General features: G+C 38.9%; 1 protein-coding gene across 4 annotated transcripts in view; it reads right to left on the reverse strand.

The window, feature by feature from the left end:
• The window catches only part of ESR1 (estrogen receptor 1), a 162,941-nt gene that overhangs the window by 82,844 nt on the left and 52,508 nt on the right, over positions 1 to 27,589 (reverse strand). For all 4 annotated transcript variants that reach the window (XM_082277195.1, XM_082277193.1, XM_082277192.1 and 1 more), the window contains one exon: positions 26,045 to 26,549. In XM_082277195.1, the coding sequence (XP_082133321.1) occupies positions 26,045 to 26,472 (428 nt within the window). In that variant the 5' untranslated portion in view covers positions 26,473 to 26,549. The remainder of the gene's footprint in view (positions 1 to 26,044; positions 26,550 to 27,589) is intronic.

Raw genomic sequence — 27,589 nt, forward strand, 5'->3', positions numbered from 1 at the left:
CCTTCACAAGTCTTCCTGTCAAGGGAAATACAAACTGCAATCAGGAAGACCACCAGAGCAGAGCTGCACATCAGCTCCTCTGACACCTACACAAGACAGGAGGAGACCATCCTGGCAGAGAGATGCTCCTCTGGTCACTTATTCTCATTTATCTCATGGCTTTGGCTCATATTTTGTCTTCTCCTTTAGGGTAAGTGCAGGGACACCTCAACAGGACTACTTGCATAGAAAATCCCAAGCTGACGTAGTAAATGGATGAGGTGAACAAATATTGACATAAAAGACTGAGGAGAGAAAATACCAAGAACTAATTTAAAAATAACAGAAGATATTTATGAAGGCCAAATAAGAAAAATGGCAAGGAAACCAACTGACAACTGACAGGGCCCACTGCAGAAAAAAGAAAAAAAATGTAACTGACAAAAGAGAAATGTAAGAAAAATAAATGAAAATAAAGTTATATGAAAGTTGAATAATAAAATAATTTTAAATACTGATAGCATTTCACAATGTATCAGAAAATGTATTTTGTAGTCAGAAGACAATGAAATGCTTTCTTTAGAACTAAAATGAAATACAACTTAATTTGGTAACTTAAATAAAAAAACTTATGTAAAATATCTTGGTATTGACCAAGAAACAGTAGTGTTGAGGACAAGCTCTGGCAACATGAAAATAAAAGCTTATCTTCTTAGGTCATCAAAACTTATTTGACATGAAACTAAACATTTCCTTTGGCATTAGTTTTATCATTTTCCTTCATTTTTAACTCTGGTTAATTTTAAAATGAGTGATTGAAATGCTACATTTGGATATGCCAAAAGTAAACCACTCCATGTGTGCAGAAAAATGTCCTCTAGAACTACCTAGTAAAGTCAGTATAAATTCGAACATTCTTTCAGTCCTTTAAAGCTCCATTTTTGTTAAATTTTATTTTATTTTCAGATCTGTCACTAATATTTGCAGACTGCATTAAAATCTGGAGGGATGTGTTTATGCACTGTCACTGAGTGGTCTATGACATCTCCAGCCACATTTCCTGAAGGTTCTATGGATGGGAGAGTAAAGGAGCCCAGACTACTTTTTCATGTGTCTAATACCTGAATTCAGATGTTTGCAATACTTCCCTCTCCCATACTTCCAGTCCTTGGATTGGTTTTCTATGGTTTATACATGCGAGCTAATAATTTTGCAGCAGATTCCCTTGACAACATAAAAGTTTGCCCAGCTTTCTGAAAAACGTTGAAGTTTTTCTTTGAAATGGCAGGGGAGTGAGGGATGGGTTCTAAAATGGAAATAGCTCGATCTATTTGTCAGTTCTATGGGTCTGAAATTTAAATTCATACCAAAACAATCTTTTGAATAAATACAGAGAAATTGATTCATTCTGTTTCTCAATGCTGTTGGAATCTAAACTACAGCTCAATTACAGGGTCATTTTCATTATTCTTAAGTAAAGAAAGCTGTACTTCAAGGAATAGCCCAAACCTGAAATAATTTCTAAGCAATAGCAATTTTCTGGGTTTTTTTCCATTATGCAGAGAAATTTAATAACTTCTTTCTGTACATAAGGTGAATGCAGAAACACCCACACATAATCTTTATATGAGTATACCTTAGAAAAAGATTAAGATTTTAAACACCGGGTGGTTGAACTGCTTCTTGCAAATGCGACTCAAACCTTAATTTATGTGTCCTGTGCATATGTATGTTATCTTCAATTATGTGACCATACATTTCAGAGTGCAACAGCTCATCAGTGCATCAAATAAAAAATAATTCATTAAATGAGCAGCTACTCTGTCTGTGAAGGTTTTTTTCCATGACTGTTCAGTGTCTGGTGCCTTATTATCAGCACATTGTCTGAATTCAGAATTAATTTCCTCCCAGTATTTCCATGCCACTATAGCAATTTAGCAGCTGACAGATCCTAATGAATATATTTTTCCAACACTCTTCCGAGTTGAAAGGATAAAAAAATGAGACTGAGAGAGATTAAGGTCAAAAGTATATACTGAGTTATGGGCAACCTGAGTTTTTAAGTACTCACCATTAAATAGGTTTTGAATGTTCAGAGTGCTACTTTTCTTGTCTGCAATTGCAAGAGCAAATGTTCGACACTTACATGAATCAGACTGTAGGACTTCCATTCTGCACAAAGAAAATTACAATACAACACGAGAATGCTTGTGAAGTTTGATTTTAATGATTTCTGAACTTTACAGAAGCATTTGTGGCAGAATTGGACAAAGAATTCAGTTCTTCAGGCCAGAAATCAGCTGCTTCCATGTAATAATTTTTGCTTTTTCCTTTTTTTAGTTACCAGCCTCTGGGAAAAATGAGTAGAGAATTTACAGTGACATATTTCACTATATGACACATTCCACAGATGATTTTTTTTCATATATTGGAACAGCATCCCACTTATGATTACCTTATAAATATAGAAATAATTATAATAATAATAATAATCACAAAAGGACCAAATACGATTTGCACAGGTCACCTTATCTTGGGCTTAATAAAATTACAAGTTTGCAAATAACAGCTTTTTGCAGCTTCTCGCCTTCTAAAGAGGACATCTAGAAAAACAAAAATGTTACCTTTTTGCCTCACAGAGTCACAGACAGCAAAGCTGGGCCACGTTGGTGGACCCTTCACTTGTGTTAATGCAGCACAGGATGACAGATCACTCTCATTCAGCAGCAGAGGAAGGATGTCAGTGACACCCGCTAACTGTTGTACGTAGTGAGGCTACAAGTACTTTTTGCTACTCTATTTTAGCAGAAGTAAAAGCCCTTAAACACACAGAAGGTGCTGCCTTTGCTGTCAGTGGGAACCTCTGCTCTGGCCTCCCACAGATGTTCTTTGTCTGCTGCTCTCATTTGGCCCATCCAGCCCCACTTGTTCCATTCTTACCTTCACCTTTGGGCTTTTCCTTCTAGCCTCATCTCCCTGTCTAGAAAGGACAAACTTCCCTCCTCTGGTGCCTGGCCTGATTCTGCCTGGCTACTTCTCTCATGCCCAGACTCCCTGCAGGCATTTCATCCAAAGCTCTCCTTCTCTCTCTCACTACTCACTTTGCTCATGTCCTGGGCAGGACGGCTCCACTCTTCTGCCTCTCTCTGTACCCCAGCAACCCAGTCTGCCACGATTATTTAGCTTCTGTAATCTTTATAAATAATCCATTTTTTCCTGTGACCTGACCCACCAGTTGCACAAGCACATCCTGAGATTTTTAACTAAAGAATATTTGAGGGACCTTAGTGTTGCCATCTCTTGACCACATGTAACTCGTTAATCATACAAGGACACAAATATATATTTTTTACCAAGGCTAAATTTAAAATTTTTGCAATCCTGTGGTGAGCAGCTCTTTGTAAGTGCTACCAACCATCCACAAGACAAACTATGAAGTTTTTTGAGTCAGTCCTATTAGAATTAAAAATATAAATAAATCAAACAAAAAAAAAAGACAAATACTTCTTTGTAACACCTTTAAAGCTATGAAATGTCATTTATGTATAGGGCCTCGCCTTATATGATTTGTAATTCTGTCTTTTCTCCTCTGGAGTGGGACTGCTTCTCTTAGAATACAAGCCTTCACAGTAACCACTCCCCATAGCCTGGGGTTTTGTGCGCTAGGACACTTTGCCCATGGGATAAAATAAAGGCCAGAAGCCTTCAGCTTTGAAGAACCAATTGAGAGATGCCATGCAAGCCATAATATGCAATAAATGCCATACTATTTTATGCCAGAATTTAACTTCTGAAATAAGGGAAAACATTATTCTCCTATTAATATTTAGAAGACTACTTAAATCACCACAGAAATCTAGTTTCTGCAAAGAAAAAGTTCAGATAAGAAAATTTCTCTCCCTCAATTTTCAAGGAAAAAATATTTACAGTGGGATTTTCATTTTGCAGAAATATTGATTTTTAAAGATTTGACAGAAATATATTCAAACACCAAAGCTTTTCTTTTCATGCAAAGCACATTTACAAAGAAAAAAAACATGTTTATAATTAGCAAAAAGAGTAAAAGACACATTCACAGACACTGTTTTGCCATGTTAAGCAGGAGGAGAAATTGCTGAAATCTCTACCAGCAGCCAAGCTGCCCTGCAGTCTTAATGTGACCTAAGTAATGACAAAAGACCCACAGAAATTTTATATTCTGCACCCACTGTACAGTAGCATCCAGTAAAGCACAGGCAGAGCATCACTTAAAAGACCACATATCTAGACCTGCCCCACAGGAACTTGTTTTAACTTGCCCTTACAATATTTCCAATGATTAAGCCTCTCTCTGTGAACTGTCTGCTGCTTCACTGCCTCATGGCCAGCCCAAGTCCTCTTCTGGAAATTAAGGTAGTTTGCCCTCAGCTACTTCCAGTTAGCCTGGAGAACAATTCAGATGCTGCTCTCTTGGTACACATTTTCCCTTACCTTTCCTGCTACACCACCCCTCTGCCTCCATCCTTTCTTTCAGAGTGTCCTTTGTAATTCTTCTGCTCTCATAAGGACTTTGCCCCTTAGCAAGCCTAAAAATCTGAGAGGCCTTGCCAGTCTCTCTTAAAACAGCATATTGACCTGCTCCTGTGTTTTTCTGTTCACAGAATAAAATTTGCCTCTTCTGCAAAAGATTACTCTGATAACTTGTACACCACTTACGATTTTCTCTTCTACTTAGACTGTTTTTTATTCTGATGTTCTTTACTTACTAATTCTCCAGTTAGTGTACTCGTTCATTAGTTTTCTCCTTCCCAAAGGCTGGATACTGCACTGATCCTTAGAATTTGAGAAATATTTAGTGTTTCAGATTCTATTGTGGTAAGCAGCACTAGAAAAATGTTCTCTTACATACTTACATTTTAAGTGATTAATTTACAGATCTCTGCTACCTGTAACAACTAGCAGATAACTTTTGATTATTTAAAAATTAATGGTAGCGTCTGATCTGTGGAGTAAAATCTCTGCAAATTATTGTTTTCATGTATCTTTTGAATCCCTGCTCACTGGATGATCCCTCTACTCTTTAAGGAACACCACCAGTGGAAAAAATACTTTTAACAAATTCCCTAGGATATAAAATAATGACCAGACAAATTGTTTAGGGTTTTTCTGCCCATTTCTACCTCCTGCCGAGTGCAGTTTACCCTGGGCACAATCTGTCCCTGACACCATCTCTCAGTCCCAGAGACTCTGCTGCATGAAGAGTCATATAATCTGAGGAACCTCATTCTGCTGTCTTAAAGTGTGCCAAATTTAACGAAAAAGCTGCTGACAAAGTGTCCCTGGGTGCTGCATAGGATATGATTTTCTGGCAGCAATACCAAGTTGCTGTGTGGCTGTGTGGCTCTGGAGACAGGAGCAACAGGGCCCTGAGTGTGGCAATCAGCTGTGCCCACAAGTGTGCCAAAGTGGAGTGCTCAGCAGGCAAACGCTCTGGAATCGTGGACTTAGGATAGCTCACTTAAGTGTAAACAATCTGAAGAGTAAAATGTTTGAAAAGCTGAAAGCATGAACAAACCAAAAGGCCAGCTTCAGCGAACAATCTCATGTACATCCTGTACAGCTTTCATGCTTTTAGAAAGTCCTAGTCAGCCTTGTCTCCACCAAAGTTATTCTGACCTTCAAAGACTCCGCTGAAAATTGTACCCCTGCATTTCTTACAAGAGTCTTAGAATTATAATATGGCTTTTGTGAAAAGGCTGACATTTATCCTTTCATAACACATCCAGAAGAAGTCTTTTCTCCAGGTTTCACTGTTCCTAGTAAACTTTTTTCAAAATTATCCAGACACTGGGCTACTTTTATTTTTTTCTTTTTTTAATGCTCAGATAAACTAGCACAATCCAGCCATCTGAAAGGAAAAGGTTAAGTGCACTCAATAGATTGGAAAAGGGTATTTCAGGAAGTGCTGTCAGATTCTTACACTTACCTCCAAACTATTTCAAAGGTAAGTGCCAGCAAAAACACAGGAATCAGTCATAAATCTTTCTTTACTGTGCCTTTATAGGACTTTTAAGTGCTCATGTGATCCTTCTGTTCTTGGGCAAACCCTCAATCCAAATATTTCAGATGCACACATTAAGTTTAACCAATTATCCAAAGGTTCATTAAATTCATTGGAAAATCTTTCAATGACCAACATTAAACAAGATATTTTTAAGAAAAATGTTTGAAATATTTAAATGTTCTTATTTACATCACCTTCAAAAAATTGTTAACTAGGAATGCTGATTGCATAATGCAACATTATAATTTAGATACCATTGTTTCAAAAATTTAAACCAAAACCAATCTAACATTTCAAATTACATTTCTTTAGAATGAAATCTTAAAACGTTACTTTAAGGGGCATACTGCATTTCAAAATGAACTTTTGAAACAAAACACTGGTACAGCCACGTGTGGTCACAACAAAGAAATCTGAGTGCTTTAGGCCACAGGAAAATAAACCTTGGTGAAATAAAAGACTACTTAAAGTAGTGCTTTGAAGTTCATTAAAGTGCATGCAGACCTCTTGAACCAGCTAGAGAAGAGACAAAAACATTTTCCCAAACAGATTACCACCAGGCCATCTCCAAGCAACTCTGTGCCAGCTGCTTGCAAGAATACGGGGAAAAAAAGCCTAGGCAGGGATGCCAAATGCAAAAACACAATGGGCAGCAAAGAAGGAATGAGGCACTTGGGAAAATCTGACATCTGCTTGTAAAAATGCTTGACTACTTGCCCCAAGCAAATAAGGTTTATCTGAAGCTCCTTGTTTTTGTCCCAAAACAGTAATCCCTAGGACCAGAAACTCTGCAGTCCCTTGGACTAATGGCACACAGTTTAGGGCCCAGTGAAAGAAAGAAACAGTTCCTGAGCATACAGACTCATTTGTGCTTAAGCCAATTTCATCAAACCAGACTAATAAATACATATATTTATGTTAAAATTTGGGGGAAGATTATTGTGGGAGTTACTGAGAAACCCCTGAAGGACAACACAGTCATTGGTCACAGACAGCACAACTTCATGAGAGGGAAGTCCTGCTATTCAAACTTAAGCTCCTTTTATGACAAGGTAACACACCTAGCTGATCAAGGGAAGCCAGCTGACATATTATTTTTGGATTTTAGTAAAGCTTTAGATACTGTCTCTCATAGTGTCCTTCCGGACACACTATCCAGCCCATGGCTGGATCAACACATCGTGAGATGGGTGAGCAGCTGGCTCAAGGGATGGGCATAAAGCATTATAGTGAGTGGGGTGACATCAAACTGGTGGCCTGTTGCTAGCGGGGTAACACAGGGCTCCTGCAGAGAGACCTAAACAAGTTAAAGGGCTGGGCAATCACCAGCCTTAACAAGTTCAACAAGGGAAAGTGCTGGATCCTGCACCTGGGACGGGGCAACCCTGGATGTACAGACAGACTGGGGAATGAGAGGCTGGAAAGCAGTGCCATGGAAAGGGACCTGGGGCTCCTGCCAAGCTGAACATGAGCCAGCAGTGCCCTGGCAGTCAGGAGAGCCAAGCGTGTCCTGGGGGGCATCAGGCACAGCATCGCCAGCTGGGCAAGGGGATTGTGCCACTCTGCTCTGCACTGGGGTGGCCTCACCTCAAGTGCTGGGGGCAGTTTTGGGGGCCACAGTATAAGAAGGATATAAAGCTATTAGAGTGTCCAAAGGAGGGTGACCAAGATGGTGAAGGGATTGGACGGGAAGCCATATGAGGAAGGCTGAGGTCACTTGGTCTGTTCAGCCTGGAGGAGACTGAGGACAAACCTCACTGCAGTTGCAACTTCCTCATGAGGGGTAGAGCAGGGACAGACACTGATCTCTTCTCTGTGGTGACTGGTGACAGGACCCAAGGGAATGGCCAGAAGTTGTTTCAGGGGAGGTTCAGTTTAGATTTTAGGGAAAAACTCTTGACCCAGAGGATGGCTGAGCACTGGACCAGGCTCCTGAGGGAAGCGGTCACAGCACCAGCCGGATAGAGTTCAAGAAATGTTTGAACAATGCTCTCAGGCACATGGTGTGACTCTTGGGGTTGTCCTGTGCAGGGCTGGGAGTTCAATGATCCCTGTGGGCCCCTTCCAACTCAGGCTACTCAATTATTGTATGATTCTACTAGTACATGTAAGAAGAATATGACTCCCAGACATTCAGATATTACTTGAAAGTCATATGCTTGGAAGTATAACAAGGGTAAGTAACTGATGGGAAAAAAGCCCATGGCCAAGTGTAACTAATCAAAGGACAGGTGAAAAAGCATGACAGAATGCAAACAAACAGCCAGTCTGAAAATACACCATGCTGTCCAGTCACTGCATACAAGGACTGCATTTCACCTGCACGGATGAGCTGCAAAAATGGTCACAGTACTCATGGGCTGTAAGGATAACAGAATGCCTGTGATATATATATATATATATATATACACACACACACACACACACACACACACACACACACACTTCTCTTCCTCTGTTAATAAAAATTACAAGTTATGTCAAGTTTGAGCCTTGGACAGCCTGGAGCCTGGTAGGGGAAACGCAGACCTTACAGTAGCATGCTTTCGTTTGTCCTCAGAGTCAAAATGGAGGCAAGATGGATGCACAGAAATAAGATGCCTCACAAAATCACGGTAGTTTGTGAGGAAACATTGATGTAGCTGAGGTATTCAACTTATACTTGTTCTCTGGAAAATGCTGAAGCTTTTTAAGGCCAGACCCTGTTAACACACAGTGACATAAAATATAATTATTGATTACATATGTCATAGAGGGTCTCCAGAAACTGAAAATTACATATGCTAGAAATACCATAGAATCACAGAATCTGGGTTGGAAGGGACCTTAAAGATCATCTATTTCCAACCCTCCATCTATGGATAGGGACACCTTCCACTAGACAGGCTACTCAGAGCCCTTTCCAGCCTGGTCTTGAACACCTCCAGGGATGGGGAGTTCAGAACTATGTAAGAAATAGTAAGAAACAGAACCTGGACAGATTGTTATATAAAGGCTACAATTTGAGACACCACCACCAAACTGATTTTCAAAATTATTTGATTTCTTAGATTCTTCTTTCAAACAAGGACAGCCATAAACTTTCAGCATATCTCTAAGTAACTCTTGGATATCCCCTCTGAAAATCTAGTGCTAAAGGCTACAAAAAAAACCCCAACCAAAACACTGGACGTGTTCTTTTTGTCATTCCTCTATATTCTCTTTCCTGCAGATCTTTCTTCATGTGCAGGTTTCCCAGTCATTAGTACTAACTGAGCAGTAAATAGTAAGTTTTACATATCCAAATTCTTTAAATTATCCCAAAGGAGTTAAATTATTTATTCAGATAATGTCCACAGATTAATTTGCATATGCTGACTATGCAATCAAGAGAAAGCAAAGAGAACATGGCTCATGAAAGGTAGAAAATACATTCACGTAGCCAACTGCACATAATACATGTTTGCAATAGTGCTTGTTGATGTATTTTTGGGGTAACTTACGCAACAACGTGTGAGAAATTGGGTCTGTGAGAAATACATGCACTTGCCTCTTGTGTTGGTGATAATTTTGTTTCAATATATTAAAGAGTTTTATTTCACTTTGGCAAATCCATTATCATCTATTTGTGGCATTTCATATTCCTCACAGCAACACAGAATAAGTTCCAAGTGCTTCACAGGTGCCACAATATAACACCTCATTAATCTTCTCACTTTTTATTGTTGGTAGACAGTAATTGCTCCCTGCCCTTTAAATTACAAAGGAAGGAAAATGTCTATTAGCCAAATCAGTGCAGAATTAAATGTAGAGTATTATGGACACAACAGCCGCACTTCTGTCATGACGTTTAAAAATATATTACCTGTTCACATGGGAGACACCTAATACCAGTCTACTAGACACCAGGGACTCCTGCTGAATATTCACTTTCCAGGTATGCATACCTCTTATAAATGAAAGGGAAAATAATCCACCCAGGTTTGAACTTCTGTTTGTTGCATAATACTCTTTAATAGCTAACTACTGCAGAAAATCCATCTGTTTACTCATTTCTAGCCAAAATATTCTTTCTTGCATACAGCTGAATGTTGGAAGTGGATGTTGCACTAAGCTTAGCACAGCAAACCTATTAACCCACCACGGTCCTGTCCAAGCCTCAACAGGAAAGCAGCAGCTCAGTGGGGCGGAAGCTGGCAGCTGATGGCAGCGCATCCCTCCTCATCTCTGTTCTGGGAAGACCAACAGGATCCTGTCACAGCCCCACAGCCTCTCCTGGCACTAGACTTGCAGGAGCCAGCAGCTATGACAACTTTCACCAAAACCACCAGAAAACTTTTCATTTTGTCACACCTAAATAGTCCCAAGAGCTTCCAACCCTCTGTTTCAGACATTAGTCTTCCAGAAAATGACCTGAATGAGCAGCAAGTTAGGAGAAACCAGGCTCTCATCTAAGCTTACTGTGGTATAAATATGACCAAAATTAATGCTTTATTTTCACTTAGTCCATGTATTCAAACATATATCTGCATAAGGTGAAGTGCCAGGGCATGCACGTGGGTGACAATAACCCTGTGCATTGCTACAGGCTTGCAGCAGAGTGGCTCAAGAGCTGCTCAGCGGACAGGGAGTTGGGGGTGCTGGTTGATAGCTGCTGAACATGAGCCAGCATGTGCCCAGGTAGCCAAGAAGGCCAATGGCATCCTGGCCTGTATCAGGAATAGTGTGGCCAGAAGGAACAGGGCAATGATCCTTCCTCTGTCCTTGGCTCTAGTGAGGCCACACCTCTAATCCTGTGTCTGGTTCTGGGCCACTCACTTCAAAAAGGACATTGAGGTGCTGGAGCAACTCCAAGGAAGGCCATAAGTCTCATAAGAAGCAGCTGAGGGAAATGGGGTTATTTAGTCTGAGAAGACTCTACAACTACCTGAAAGGATCTTGAAGTGAAGTGGGGGTCAGTCTCTTCTGCCCTGTGTCAAGTAAAAGGGCAAGAGGAAGTGACCTGAAGTTATGTCAGGGGTGGTTCCAAAAAGTTATATAAAAAAAAAAAATCATTGAAAAAGTAGTTAGGCATTGGAATAAGTTGCCCAAGGAGTTGGTGGAGTCACTGTCTCAAGTGTTCAAGAGGCATCTGGATGTGTCACTTGGGGATATGGTGTTGGGGTGATTATGGTGGTGCTGGGTTGATGGTTGGACTAGATGATCTTGAAGGTCTCTTCCAACCTTGATCATGCTGTGATTCTGTGATATCCTCTATAAGACAAACAGGAAGATATTTCAATTACTGCCCATAAGCCTCTTTTCTTTCATTTACTTCTGGTTTGGTTTTAATTTTGTTCTAATCTTAATAAAAATATTTTGAAACATCACTAAGCTTAAATTGTACTTCATTAATTCCATCTAGCACCATAGTCACTTTATTTCACATATATATTTATGTGGATTTACAGATCACAAAGTTAAATAATTCTAACCAATACCTTTCTGTTGCCAAATACAGAATCTAAAACCAGCTTCAATCAGGTCATGTTGAGAAGTATAATACATAAAATGGAAAGATAAGCCAACAGTGCAGAGATTCTGAATGAAGAACTGTTTCTTCATTCTCCAGCTTCAGCATTGCTCCACAAACTCCAGTGGGAACTGCCATATGAGACATATTCTTGATTCTTGTTTTCACTTGCTGATAACCCTGGTAACCTTGCTGGAGAACCCTTTGTACTCCTATCCAAGAGGTCAGCTCCCTTCCAGCTGCACACTTTGGAGCACACATCCCTCAAGAATGGAACAGCAGTGCAAGTGTATGCAGAACAGCAGGCTTGGAAAGGTAAATACACATAACTCTGCATCAGAGGCAAAGAGAAGGCTTGCTGCTGCACCTGCTAGTGAGTCAGATGATGAGACAAAGGTGTACGGAAGGAGAGAGAAAAAATATTCCTCCCTGATAAGGTACATCTCTGCAAATGCACAAAAATCCACCAAACACAACAGATATCAACTCTTAGTTAAGCTTTTAATGTATGAATAGGTACCTGCAAGTCGTTTATAGTTTATTAAATTTGATTCATATTCAAAGCACCTTCTAATGCATTATTTGGATTCTTTTTGGTTTAGAGAGACAGGAGATATTTTTCTGAACCTGTCAGAGTTCACTTAAACCCTTTGATATATGTGTGCAAATGCAAAAGATCATATTCTCAGACAAGAAATTGAACTGGCTCAAGCTTTTTCCTAAGACCTTAAGCAATTGTTATTAGTATTTTGCAATAAAAAGTAAGAAAATTAAAAATGGCAATTTCAAGTTCAGCAGCAAGAGTCCTAATGCAGTATTTACTTCTTGATTTAAAATTCATCAATTCTCCTCAAAAATACTTCGTAACTACAAGGTAGCCTTGCTAAATTAATGAATCACAATAGTTCAACTTTTTGTTATGGATGCTGTCATCATCACAAGTTCATTTGGTCAAAAATACAGTTGAAATGGGCTTATAGATTATATCTATGCAAAATCATATTTAATAGTAATTACTCCAGTGGAGTGATAAATCCATTCATAATGGATAATTCCACTAGACTTCAGCTAACAGGATGAGGATTAATATCATCTGAGTAGCTGAACAAGTACTGAATTTCAAATCTATCTCAGGACCCCTGATTGGGACAAATTATTTTTTTACTATATCTTGTACCTCTTGTTCCTTCTACAGAGCAGCAGTGCACAAATCTAATGGTAGAAACGCATCTCACATCAGAACATCCAAAGATTAAACAGACAAAGAAAATAATGGAAATCTAAAGAATAAAAGCAGCTCTTCAATTAATTTTTTCCCATGACAATTTTAGTGCTGAGCCTAACACAGAACAACAACTACAACAAACCAAACCAAACCAAACCAAACCAAAAAAAAAAAAAAAAAACAAAACCAAAAAACCAAACAAAAAACCCCACACAACTGGACAGCATACGCCAATCACTTCCCAGTTGCATAAATACCAGTTCTAAACATTTCTGTAGTGTTTCTGAAGTAATGATTCATAGTATGCAGTAAATGAAACCTCCATTCCATTCCTTGACTGTGCCAGGAAGACTCAGGTTTACAATAAAGCTAGTGATTTCAGATTTATTAAGCACTGAAATACTTTACTACATTTCCATTAGATATATATTTCTTTTTTTATTTCTACTTAGCCTATTTTTGTTGGACTAACTTACATCTGGCATTACACTTTTCAAAGAGTCTCAGTTCTCACAAAAACATCTTTAATATCTCTCACACTTCGAGAATGTTGCAATGAAAACTCTGGTTTTGAACCTGGGATTCAGGATTGGCCACAGGACAGAAACCTTCTTCTTATTTTTTAAAATTTGTCCCGTGATGTCATCAGAAAAGGATCAAGCAGTTGCCAGGCACATATCTGAGGAATTTCTCTGGGACAAGGAGAACTTCCCCAAGTAATCTAGTAGCAAATTGACCCTAATAAAGAACACCTCCAGACTTCATCCATTTTAGGCTGCTACATGACATAAACATGGCTCTCATCAGAATTCATGAAATGGTGGTCTTGGGGACCTGTTGTCATTTACTTCTTACCATATCTCCCCTGTAATAAACAAGACAAATAATTTTGTTCTTCTCCTCTGGTTTTTAATTCTGGAACAACCTGGAAGGACCGTGGAGAAGTGGGGTCAGTCTCTTAGGCAATGCAGCTTTCAGGTTGCTTGTCATTTCCAGACAGATCCACATTTGTTGATAATAAAGTGAATTAGAGAGAGAGGAAACAAGGCATTTATGAGTCAAAAAATGGGTCATACATTAAAACAGCTTGAAGCTATTAATACCTAAAGCTGCCATTTAAAAAAATTATTAAAAAGATGGTGCTATCCATACAACAACATTTTAGATCTTCTTGAAAAGGCAGTCTTTGGCCTAAGTAATATTCTTAGATGCTTTTGAAAAAAAAAAGGGGGAGGGGGGGCACAGAGAGCATTTAATATTTGCTTATGTACTGTTGTACCAAAATGCATCCCTCTCTCTGAAGAGTAAGATCTTCAGTGCTTTGTTGAAATAAAACCAGCAAAATCCTTCACCTTAAATAAAGAATATAATGAACTGAAGGTCATATCCGAGAGCTCATGTCAAAAGCAAATTAACTCCTTGATTCTCTTCAGTCATCCCTTATCTACCTATAGAATAAATAAATGCAAGGTAGATGAACATACAATTCCATATAAGGACTGAAGTGGAAATATATTGATGCTCCATTCTTTCTGAGAAATATGCTGGGTATGTGTGTTTAGCAAGCCTGTAAACAATTTTTGTTCCATTTCAGATACTGTATTTTTTAATACCATTGCTAGTTTCCAAACCCATACTCACTGACTGAGCACCTATTCAATATTTTAGTTCTTTTCACCCTTACTCATATGTAGCCTCATGTCCTCTTTCTTATTCAAGCCTGCTCTGGAAACAGTCCTGTCTATTTTTCACATGGGATTTTCAGTTCATTATTGCAGATGGGCACTTTAAAGACACCAGTAAATGTTTGTTCACAGGGGTCTTGTGTGGTAGAACAGCAGGGTCTTCATTTCACATGTTAGGACATTAGGCAGAGAGAGGGAAAGATCTATGCACACAAATTTAGTACTGGCATGTTTCAGCTTTAGGAAGGTTGCTGCCATGATCTCACTGCAGTAACTTTATTTTCTCTATGCACATGAGATATACCAAGGCTTTAAGGAATTAAAATAATCAAAATCCAACAAGTCTCTGTGAGTGATAGTTGTTTCAGGAGTGATGGAAGCTCATGTGTACAGCACCAACATCGGCCACATTGGGCCTTTGATCAAACCAACAGCTGGGCTAATCCATTACCTGCTGGGAAAATCTTTAACAGAGAGCAACAGAAAGCCAGAGTTGCCCATATCTGTTGGGAGGAAGGTTGTTCTACATGGGGCCAACTCCATACTCCCTGTTTCTCCCTGTGAGCCTTTTTACTTCTTCATGCTTTGCAAACATGCACTTGCTCTGTTTCAGTCATCTTTTTAGTCCATCCCCAGTCCAAGTCACATTGCCTGAGAACTTTTAAATTCCACTATTTATCTCCAGTTCAGACTTCTTCAGGAGTCTCTTCATCAGCTTTTTCAGTTCTGGAGATTCTCCTTCATCTTACTTTTGCAGTTAATCTCAAATTCTTCCAGGAACTTTTACATCATCTATTTCCTACTACTAGGGCATTTCTTATTCCTCCATGTTCTGTCTCATAGCTCACTACAGCCTGCTACAGCACCTCACGAGGGATTCAAAGTTTCTACCTTACCAGACCCATAAGATTTCTTCACTGGCCCCATTTTGTTCTTCATGGAGACCACCTTTATTTTCTCCTCAACCCATCTTCCTATACTGCAAGCTCAGTTTTTTACTGCATTTTGCTGATGTGACTTTTGCCAAACACAGAAGAAGAAAGGCACTAAAGGCACGAGAGAGACCAATTTTCTCAGTCCCAGTGAAGTGGGATATGGGCTACACAGATGACCTATAAGGTGGATGGAAAATGACTGGACTGCGAGTCTCAACAGATTTTTATCAACAGCTGAAATTTGGCAAGCTTGCAGTGGTATTCGTAGGCAATCATTACTGAGGTATTTCACTAACAATAGAGATGAAGGGAGGAACTGCACCCCTAGCAAGTTAATGACAGATACCAAAATGGAGGACAGGGAGCATGCAGAGTGGTGGATTTGCTGCAGAGCAAAGTTCCCTATAAGGTGGACCTCAACAGGCTGGAGAAATGGTCCAGCAGGAAGCTCATGAAGTTCAGCACTGGAAAACACAGAGCAATAAAATGGCAAATACCTGGAATAGAATAACCCCCGCAGAAATACAGCAGGGGCTGGGCTGTACTAATACAAACATCTACAGGAGGCTGAGAGCAGGGCTGGTTCCTCTCTCCTTGGCAGCTACAAAACTGCTTCCAATTTGGGGCTTCCAAGCTGAAGCCAGCCTTTGACAAACTGGAGCAAGTCCGGAGACAGCCACTAAGATGAGGAGGGGGCTGGAACAAATGGCATATGAGGAGATGCTGAGGGAACTGAATTTGTTCAGTTTTCCAAAGAGAAGGCTAAGGCAGGATTTATTGCTGTCATCAACAGTATAATGGGATGCTTTAAAGGAAACAGAGTTAGACTCTTCTTGGAGAACACCATGAAAGGATGAGAGACATCTGACACATCTTTGGGCAAAGAATAGTCTGATTATGTATTAGGAAAAAGTTTTTCACAGTGAGAGTGGTTCACTGCTGTAACAGATTGCCATTCCTGTGTATCTACAAAACACAACTGGATAAGGGCCTGAGAAACCTCATCTAACTTTGAAGTGAGCCTTGCTTTGAGATGCTAACCAGATAATCTTCAAACTTGCTCACTCCTTCAAACTTACCTTACCCTGTGATTCTCATCTCTCAGTAAATTACCCCTGCCCACAGTGATATTTGCAGAGAAAATCCTGTTGAAATGTCATGCAGCTGTGCAATGAAGCAACTTCACACATTTGGCAGAGAAGGATGGTCTTGCAATCAGGTCAATATGGAATCACTGAGAAAGGATGGAGCATGTATGGTAGATAAAATTACATATAATTTAGCTATCAAATGCAAACAGATTCCAACTGTAAACAGAGGTGTTTCAAGAGTTTGTAGCTTAAATCTGAGCAAAATTTCTGGGGAAAAAAGAAAGAAAACCAACCCTGATTTGACAGCATTCCCCCACTACCAAGTATTAGATGTATGTATACCTATAATACAGTGGTGTCTAGGATGTTCAGTGAAAATGTTAGGGGTTTTTTTCCATGTGTATAGCAAAACTTTCTTTCCCTTCATGATACTTAGAAAGTCGAGCCATTTTTGTCAAAATGCATTTAAAAAAATTTACCCAAGACAATATTCTAACATGGAAAATATAAGCCAAAGATAAACAATATAAATAAGCAAAAAAGAGAGGAACTTAGTCAGACTTAATAATAAGTAGTGTTACTAGAACTGCCTGTAAATAAAGTTGAGTTTTATTCCAGGATGTTTAAAAATTTCTCTGTAGAATCAGATTAACTTCCACTTTGTTCGGCTTTTTTTATGTCTTGAATCAAGGAAAAGATAGTAAAAATGTACTGAAGTGCAACCTGCTTTAAAAATATCTGATTCCTTAAAATGCCATACATCTGGCAGATATTCTTACATCTTTACTGGTTTTGATATTGTTACCATTAAACATTCAGCTACATTATTTCATATGGGTTTCTATCTCACTACCTTTCTCCATAAACATAATTACAATACTCTCACCACTAGCAGGATTTGCATGCTTTATCTCTAATTGATATTCCTGTAGATTAAAATTAGGATTATACTTCTCATAGCATGGCAAGAATAAACTAACATACTTTTCAACCCATAAATTCTAAATAATCCAAACCACAAAAAGGTATTGCAAGGTAATAAATCTGCGACAGTGGCTCATGTGTTGGCAACATACATATTTTTCCTTGCTTGTGGTTATCAATATGGCTGAAGGAGAAGTATCATTTTACTGCAGGATAGAAACAAGCAGACAAAGCTGTCCTTTCACATATTAGTTCCCCAAAGGTGACTAGATTTGCTGTGCACTCTCAGAGTATTCTTTGCCATGGCTACTGTTTCCTGAAGACAAGGGTTCTATGATATGTCATTTGAAATAGGGATCTCACTGTCAAGTCCACATCATAACTAATAACAAAAGCAGAGTACACTTATTCAAATTAATTTCTCTTAGACACTAACAAGTTTTTCAGTAATAACTAGATACTGCTTGATCAAGATGGCTCAGCAAACAAAATGTTTTAAGAATGTTTACTGGCTTTATAAACTGAAAACTGGGCATTAAGTGACATTTTATTTTTGCCAAAGATCATATTTTATAGTACTTGTCTTCAACAGTAAAATTAAAATACAATTTTTAGTGTTAGCACCTTCCAAACTTCCATCTGTTTATAGATCAACTGGAAGAAGGAAAAAGAGTAAGCTTCTAAACACCAGAATATGTCAAGGAGGAGCTGGAATGCATGGAGCTCCACCTGGGGATAGATGTGGAGCCAACTGAGAATTTACAGGTCAGGATTAAAGGGAGGGGCAGGGACAGGTGACATTGCAGTGAAGGTCTGCCAAAGGCTACCTTATCAAGAAGGTCCAGAAGAGGACCAGAAGGATGATCCGAGGAATGGAGCACCCCTCCTATGAGGACAGGCTGAGAGAGCTTGGGCTGTTCAGCCTGGAGAAGAGACCTTACAGCAACATTCCAGTACCCAAAGGGGGCCTACAAGAAAACCAGAGAGTGACTTTTTACAAGGCCATGTAGTGACCAGACAAGGAAGAATGACCTTAAACTGAAAGAGGGTCAGTTGAGACTGGATATTAGGAAGAAATTCTTTGCTATGAGAGTGGTGAGGCACTGGAACAGGTTGTCCAGAGAAGTTGTGAATGCCTCATCCCTGGAGATGTTCAAGGCAAGGCTTGATGGAGCCCTGAGCAACCTGGTCTAGTGAAAGGTGTCTCTGCCCATGCCAGGTGATCTGGAACTAGTCTTCCCTTTCAACCCAAACTGTTCTATGACTTAATGATCTTTCACTGATTTTTGAATTAACAGATCTTGTCTCTCGAGCCTGAATTACATTTAAAAGTAAAAAGAAAATAAAAGTAGAAGGGAAATAGAAAGAAAGCAGTAGGTATTACATATTCCAATTTTAGCAAAACTATACGCAAAAACCACAGCAAAGGCTATTTGGAAAGTATATTATGAGTTTCCCAGCCTTGGGACTTAAGATTTGGGGCCTAAAGTTTATGTCCCATTTTCTTCTACAACTGCTGCTTCCTGCACAGCATCTTCCTAATGATTGTTATTTATCATGAGCTGAGACTTTTCCTGAGTTGCAGTAAATTTCCTTTCCCTCTTCTTCCAGCTTTGATGTCCTCCTTTGCAGTATCCTAGAAAGTTTTGTATAGCCATCTCATAGCAGCACAAATCAGTACTGTAGTGGAATGCAGTGATCAAAGCACTGTTAGCATGATATAGCAAGTAATAGAAGAGGGAGAGAAGACTGGAAATAGCAATTAAATTTGTACTGGACATTTGGACTGCAGACTGCTGAGAAACTGCAAAAAGTCTTCAATGGAAGAATACAGCTTTTCCCTATGTAATCAGTTAAAAGTAGTTTTCTTAAATAGGATGGTCAAGATGGAAAAAAAACCACACTGCCTACTCACATAGTTTATGAATGAAAGGTGAAATCCATGGATGTGAAATGCAGCCTGGTGCTGCCTAGATGCTCACTGGTCTGTCATCCTCATAGGGAGAGAGGGCTCCTCCCTGTAGCATTCAACAGTTACCTTGAACAGATTCTGCTGCCTGGCTCCTGAGGAGGTCAGTTCTGGCAGCTGGCAGTATTGTGAGACAGCAGCACGTGGAACCAGAGGAATACATTCCACCCATACTGCCTGATGTGAGGGGAACTGCACCCTTGGAGAGTTGTAGACAACCCACTGGATGGAGGTGGTTACATGCATGGCTGTTCACTGTTAGTTACCAGCTGCTTTTTTAGGAAGTCCTTAGTTACTTCCAACTTTCTGCCTTTACTGCTCTTTTTCACTTTTACCAATGGTTTCCATGCAGTGAGCCATCTTTTCTTATTTCTTATTTATATAGGTGCTGGCTGTTGTGTCATTAGTTAAAACTGCAGTGGGTGGAAGACCACTGCAATTGTTATGTACATGTATCAAATAGGATTTACATTTAGGACAGTCATATTTAAGCTTTCTGTCTTCTGAGGACCATATCCCCTTTTTCTAGTAAAGGGTTAAAATAAAATACCTAGATCACTTCTGAATCCAATGTTGTTATCAATATCTTATCAAGGAAAAAGGTTATCCTGCAGATTTATGATCTTCTTGTCTCTAACCGGTATCACTCAGGCTTTCATAGTCTTGCACAAGAATATCTTGAGTGAGGTGAAGTAAGAAGCCTCCCAGAAACTGGAATCTGAGCTTGGCAGAAACGCATAAATGCCTTGCCTTGCCCAGTGTCGCATTGATCAGGGCTCCTAATGAGCTGTGGTAAATTACAACCTTTTGCAAGCCACTGGAAAGGCCACTAAGCCTCAGATGTGACTTCTCCCTGTACAGCAAATTTTACAAACAGTCCCTGCAATGAATGCAATGAAAACAGCACTTCAAATGAGAATGTTGAAGGACAGCATCTCTGCTCTCATCTCTGTTCTGATACCTGAATAGATAATAGAAAACTCTCTGCAGACAGACCAGGGAGCTCATGATTAGTTTCAGAGTTTCACTGTCAAAAATATCACATTACAAAAATTACCAAAATCTCAATTTGTTAGAAAATGTGGATGCACTTCAGTTGCAGGAATCTTCTCTTGTGTTGTTTTGGCGCTATGCCTTAGATCTGGTCAGCCTATCTTGTTGGTTTAATAAAAAATGCTGGCATCTGATGTTCACTTTGCAATTGCTGAAGGAACTAATGCCAGCAACTAATGCTTTCCATATCAGAGCAGATATAGCCAGCAGTGTTTGTTGTTTCAATAGCCTCAGAGCAAGAGTGATCAAGGCCAGTGACACAGAGTCAATTCCCCGTCTCCCTCTCAAGGGACATACTGCAGTGTCTATGTGAAGGGATATTATAGAGCATGTTTTTTTTGGTTCTTTACAGGAGATGTATAGGTGGGATTAATTTCACGTTAACTTTGGATATCATTGGGTATCCATCTTCATCCAGTAGCTATCTGGAATAGAATGTAGCTATCTTTTATTATACAGGAAGATAAACTTGCTTTTTTTGAGCCTAATGCACTTGGTCTATTTTAATCAGGTACCCTAGAAAGAGGTATGTTCACAGAGCCTCTTTCTCTCTGTCTCAGAGTAAGAAGGAGGTCCATGTGCAGGTTTGATGCTGTTGTCAATGCCATTTGAGGTCTTCCAGGTGGTGACCCTCACTGACACACCTCCTGCTGCAAAAAGTTACAGCTACCCAGCAGGTCCTGTGTCATATCTACTAGACTTATCTAACCTTCTGGCCTCTCAAATGGCACCAGACGTCTAAGGAATGGAAAAATGAATACAGACCTAGGTGTCTACCCTTAATCAGATGAACCCCATTCACATGGTCTGTCTGAACAACCATGGGTTTACACACAAATTTCAATTGGGAAGGACTTGATATATGGAGCACTTCCTGTTTCAGTGGTTTATGCAAAAAATGTACCTGCTGCAGAAGTGAAGAAAGTTTTCTTCAATGAGAAGAGAGAGCAAGTGAGATCTATCCCCCTGCCTTGGCAGAAACGAGGGTAATGAGGAAGCACAGGAGCTCTTTTACCCCTTATTCAAGGGCACAAGGTGGCACAGATCACATGTGCTCCTCAGCAACGTGGATTGGTGACTTTATGGTGCAAGCACACTTGCAGCAAGATCCACATCAGCACGTGCTCCAAGAAGGGCTGCAGAAACACCAAAGTTGGTTTGTACCAGTCCCTCATAATTTTCACGTGTGAACATCTCAGAACACTTAATGGGCTTATCTTTACAACATTTCCATGAGATGAGAAACTATCCATGAGACGACTCCATGTTTTCCTGTCTCTTTTATTACAGTCATCTATTGCTGTAAAGTTGTCAGAGATACCAGTACAAGCCTTGAAAACAGGAACACTTCAAGTGTTCAAGAAATTGCCTGAACACTTGAACTATTCAAGAGACGACCTCTGAGCAGATTGACGTTTTAGAGAAAAATAAACAAAAAAGCAAAGCAAAACACTACATTACATCATACTCCGTGTTATGAAATACTTCATGCTACATTAAAAAAAATAAGAAAAGAAAAATTATCTTTGAACTTTGCATTCATTTTAACACTTAATTTTAAAATTTGGAAAAAATCTTATCTGTTTAGAACTCAAAATGATCAGCTGGAAAAATTCATAATGAATCAGACAAGGTTAACAAAGTTTATGTATTTGGTTACATAACTATTTCTTGGACTGATGGATTTATGAATTACAAAAGAAGAGGGATCAATCTACGTTTTTAATCGTTCTCAATTTTTGTAAGCATTAAAATGAAAGCTGTGATCATACTGATGAGAACAGCAGACTCAACTGCAGTATGATAAACATGGCTAATGCTAAACAAATACTTTATTATATCAATCTAAACGTAGAGCCTGAAGTATTAGAAGATACAAACTAGCCACTAAAAGTGAGGGAGCAATTCATCTGTTATTCTGTTTGTACACTGATTTGCCCAGTCTCTGTCCCTCACTACAGACTGACAGACAACTTCCTCATCAGGGAGCTGGAAGGTGCAGTCCATTTTTTTTTTTTTGGCTGAATTTGGAACCAGCACCAAAGACAGGCTACAAAGAGCCTTAAATATATGCATGATTTTACTTGAGATCTGAGGAGTGCAAACTCAGTGGGATGACACGAGAATGTCACAAACCGGCAGAGCAAAAAGGATGTTCTGCTGTTGCTTGTAGGAATCTACTGAGGTAAATTAGCTGCTGTAAGTCTTGATTTTTCCCTATGTGGATCAAAACTTGCTGAAAAGCAAGAGGAAATAACCAGAAATTACCAGAACTCAAATTCAGTAGTTAAGAACAAAGTAAATATTTCCGTTAATTTACTTTAATAGTCATGAGTACAAGATCTCCTGTAATCATAATCAACCACTAGTCGGCATTTAATAATAAAAAACCCCAGTACTAACATTTATCAATAAAATTTTAAAAAATAGTGAGATTTGACATTGTCAGAAAGAAAAAGGTATTTTAGTCTGGCTAGCTATAAAAACAGCCACAAAATCAGACATAAAAAGGGTCTAGGTGTAGACAACACAATTTGAGTTAATTAAGCCCTTTTTTTCCACTTTTTACATTCTGATGCCTCGTGATTTAGAGATTGCAGAAGGGACATTAAATGTATTTATTTCATTCTTTAAAAATCATTATTTTAATGTATTGTTATGTTCAGATATATGCCAGATATAGAAGCCTGCCATTATCTCACAACAAGAGTAACTCTTCCGGAAAAAGAGTCACTATTTGAAAGACAAAATATAACTCCAGAATTAGGAGACATGTAGTTATACACATATTAATACATATATGTCTACAGGCAGTATGATTTTGAACACTTATTAACAAAAACAAAAGACATTAAAAGTTTTTCTTATCACACTGAGTAATTTTTTAGTTTTGTGACTAAAGATTTTTAACATTTTATCCAAGTATCAAATGGAATATCACCTCGGCTCCAACCTATAATGTTTATTTATTGTCCTAGATTCTTTTATCACTGAATGCAGCACTTGCATGTCAAATTAGAGTAGATCAGGGTGATACAATGCAAATATTTCTGCCCTAAAAGCCGAACAGCACAATTCAGTTACACAGAAAGGTAAATGAGAATTGCAGAGGAGTCTTACTGGGTCTTAGGTTACATAACTTTTTATAGAAGCAGGCAGCCATATCGCAAACTAATCATGATTCATTATAACGTTTTTTAGGCCTTCTTGTTTAAGATTTTTTGTCTTTACCACTCCTACTGGTAGGTCCAGAAACTCACTATTTTGGTAGTTAGACATCTTTAACTCTCCAATTTATTCATTGCCAGGTTACACTGCCCTATGCTCTCTTTTCTCCCATAACCCAATTGAAACTAATGAGACTATCCAAATAAATAAAGCAAAATGGAAGTTTTTAAAGAACTTGATCTTAAATCCAATGTCTAGAAAATTAAATATTTCCCAGGCAGTGAACACCTATTCAAATTATTTTTGACAGTCTACTGGTGATTGGGCTCATGCCAAAACACAAGGAGAAAGACGTAATGTTTAATGTTGTGAGGGTGATAACTTTGTAAATACAACGTCACAAAAATGAAAAGCAAAAAAAAGTACAGTTTTTATAAATTCAATTCCTACAGTACCATGCCTGTTAACAAAAGATAATCATAGCAAGCACTTTGAAACACATTTCTTATTACCACGTAAGATGCGTTCCACAGAGTTATGGCTGGAAGGGGCCATTAAATCATTTGTACAACACTGTATGCAGATAAACCTTCTGGCATATCCAAGATCATAAATTCACCTAATTACTGCTGCATTAAGCCTCAGCAATTTCATATGGCTAATACACATCTCCAAGGGTGACACACAACCTTGATCAGAAATGTCAGAAAAAGGGGAATACAGCACTTGTCTTACATATTTGCTCCAGCAGTTAAACAAAACAATACCTTAATTTTATTTTTAAGGGTCTCACCTTAATTCACTGCTTAAAAATTAAAAGACCACTATTTCCATAGCAACATCTACGTCCAGGTGATTCTTAGGTTTGAATCCTCCTGCAATACAATACCTGAGTATAGAACATTTTCTGCCTGCGTATTTCAACTTCACAAACTCCCTACTTTACTGCTTACATACATGAGGTCACTTACACACTTTTCACCATAGGTTTGCACAAGACATTCACGTAAAAAAAGCCTTTTAATCTAGCACAAAGTGCAGTTTTACTCTCAAGTCACTGGTAATCATTCAAGATCACTATGCTCTGACACGTACTCATTCTTCCAGGAGGTACTGTATTTGGCTGCACTAAAATGAATTTTGTTTGAATCAATTCAGTTTACAGTTTACAGATCACTGTATTGGACAGTTTAACATAACCATGATCTATCATTTCACCAGTCTTTAGTCTATCTGCTCCCCAAATCTGACTAATCCATTGCAAAAAAGTGCAAGCATTTTGTTTTCTGGGACCAGATTTTACTACCAGATTCTTAGTCAGTCTGACTTAGACTTAAGAACACACACTGCTGTTCACGGTGACGTGTTATATTGTGCAAATAAGTCTAGCAGAGTCTGGCCCTCCACCCAGAAAAAATCACTTGCTTTTATTCTTTCCGAGTTGTTACATTTCTAACAAATTCACCTGTATCTCTCAAATCAACAGAGAACAGAGTTCAGAAACAAAAATTACATCTAACTGTTCACTTTCACTCACTGAAGCCCAGTATAATAAGCTGATACAAAACTATGCTACAAACACTGCACAAAATGTTAACAGCATGGGTATAGATACGTATGACAATTTTTTTTTTAGAAGCCATAATTCTATCAATTTCTGCCACTTACTTCAAGAAAAGATGTAATTTTTTTCACAATTGACAATAAATATTTAAATCAAGGAAAATTATTTCCCCCTTTCAATGATACTTTTATCTTTCTATTCCAGACCAAAAAGAGAAAATAAAAACCAACTTCCTATTGAGGGACAAAAATTTAAAAAACCCCACTGAACGATCCTATCTTTTGAAAAGCAGCACGCTAGGTTTACAGTTAATATATATCACCCTCCAAGGAAAAATGCATGTTAATACGAACACAGCTCTTTGGATAGCTCAGGAAGGTGGTTACTGACTGAAATACTGTCACTGAGTCAACTCTAACACTGCTTAGGAAGGATATAGTGCTTCTGAACAACTTTCTATATAAGCCATTTCTCACACTGCAAAGGAAGACAGAGGAGAAAAATACACTTACTACCAGCTAAAAGCTGAACAAACAACCACTCACACTGACAATGTGTAATGGTGGAAGTCTTTTTAGTGTACTTCAGACAGTATTACTATACATTACAACACTGAGGTCCTTTGCCATTCTTTAATCAATTACGATTTCTTGTTTTCCCAGGAAATATTTATACTCATTACCTGATTCATTTTTTATGTAGGTACATCTTTCAAAATTTACAGCTTACAGTCACAGTGAGCTGTGAATTACAGTTTTGTTTCATTCTATGCTATTTCTTACAGTCTAGATATCAATTCAATTAAATCATATACTCCTTTACACAAAAAGCAAATACTAGGGCATAACAGATTTCCACATTCTAATTTTCTCAGATCATCTGCTTAAAAAAGAAAAAAATATTTCTGTAGCATTTACCTGTAGAAGGCTGGTGGAGCAGCTTCCCTCATCCCAAAGCTGCCCTGATCATTTTCAAGGTAATAGGGTACCTGTTGGCTGTGATGATGGATGAAGGGCGAGAGCTGGGGTGCCGTTTGCAAGAACACCACTGGGCTTGGTGGGACACTGTTCAGTGAGTGAAATCCTGCCAGACTGCTGGACCCAAAAGATTCAGAAGTAGGGGCATAACTGAGTGTAGTAGAGCTGTAGACGGGAGCCGTAGTACCAAAATCATAGGTGGCTCCTTCTGGGTAGTTAAAAACTCCTGTCTTGTTGGTCTCCACGTACATGTCGCTGAGCGATCTCTCGAGGGGAATCTTCAGCTGAGGTCTGCTCAGTGTCTCCAGTTCAGTGCCTTGAATCTGGTGCAGCAGGGTAACTCCAGAGGTTTTGGTGTGAAGGGTCATGGTCAGTACTAATGGCAGTGAGCAAGGAACATATCTGCTTTTATTGTCAACAGCGAGATCGGCAGCTGGCAGTCCACCTAAAAAAAATACCAGAACTTATTCTGAGGCTCAGCAGAAATCATAATAAAGCAGCACTACACAGGTATTCCTCTAATCTCAGCAAGGAGGAGGATACAAACAAATGCAGAGTGAGCACTGAAAATGCACATTCTCTCTCTCTTCTTCCCTCCCTCTCCCTCTCTCTAACTTTTAGGAACTCCTCATCTGCTCTAATATGCGTTACAAGGTGCTGGCTTCGAGCCAGGAACCCTTGCCTTGTGCCGACGTTGGTTTAAACATCACTTCAGAAACAATTAGTTTTGGAGTTATACCAAAGAATTGTCCGTCTAAATGTTACTTCATTCTTACTAATAGTTTAATTTTTCACTTCAGGGTACAGTGCTTTGCAGCAACTAACGGGAAAGAACACTTAAATCCAACCAGGAAGACTAGTCCAGTGGTCAGTCACATTACTGCTGTTTATTTCCTCAGCAGGCTCCAATCTATCTGTGCTTATCTCTCCTCCTGTTTGATTCATTTTCATGTTTGCTAGAAATATGTAATGTGTACATTGTACTGACCCTGGGCAGGACTATGCTGTAACCGAGATAGGGCAAAGCAGAACGTGTGTGTGTGTGTGTGTGTGTGCAAGCGCGCGTCTGTGTGTCTGTCTGTGTGTATATATGTGTGTGTGTGTGGTGTGGGGGGAGCAAGCCTCAGTCAATAAAGCCAGCTAATAAAATTAAAGTGTGCATGATACGTATGCAGAAGTGAAGATTTATAATATACTTCCATCAGCAACCGCAACTTGCAGTTACTAGAGTACTGTAATAACATTAAAAAGCAAGGAAAAGCTTTAGACTAGCCTAGAAAATTATGCTTGCTTCTTTTAATGCTGTAAAATGATGAAATAAACGTCATTCAGATTTTGCCACAGTCAGGAGATGGTTGTTTGACTGCATGATACATAAATTGAATACACGAAATTCTTTTTCCTAGTCTTGTGAAAAAAAGCTTAGCAAACTTGAATTTTGAAAACAGACTAGAAAATCAAGTAATCTAAAATAATTAAATGGGA

This window comes from Coloeus monedula (assembly GCF_965178545.1).
Source record: "Coloeus monedula genome assembly, chromosome: 2".
Lineage (NCBI taxonomy): Eukaryota > Metazoa > Chordata > Aves > Passeriformes > Corvidae > Coloeus > Coloeus monedula.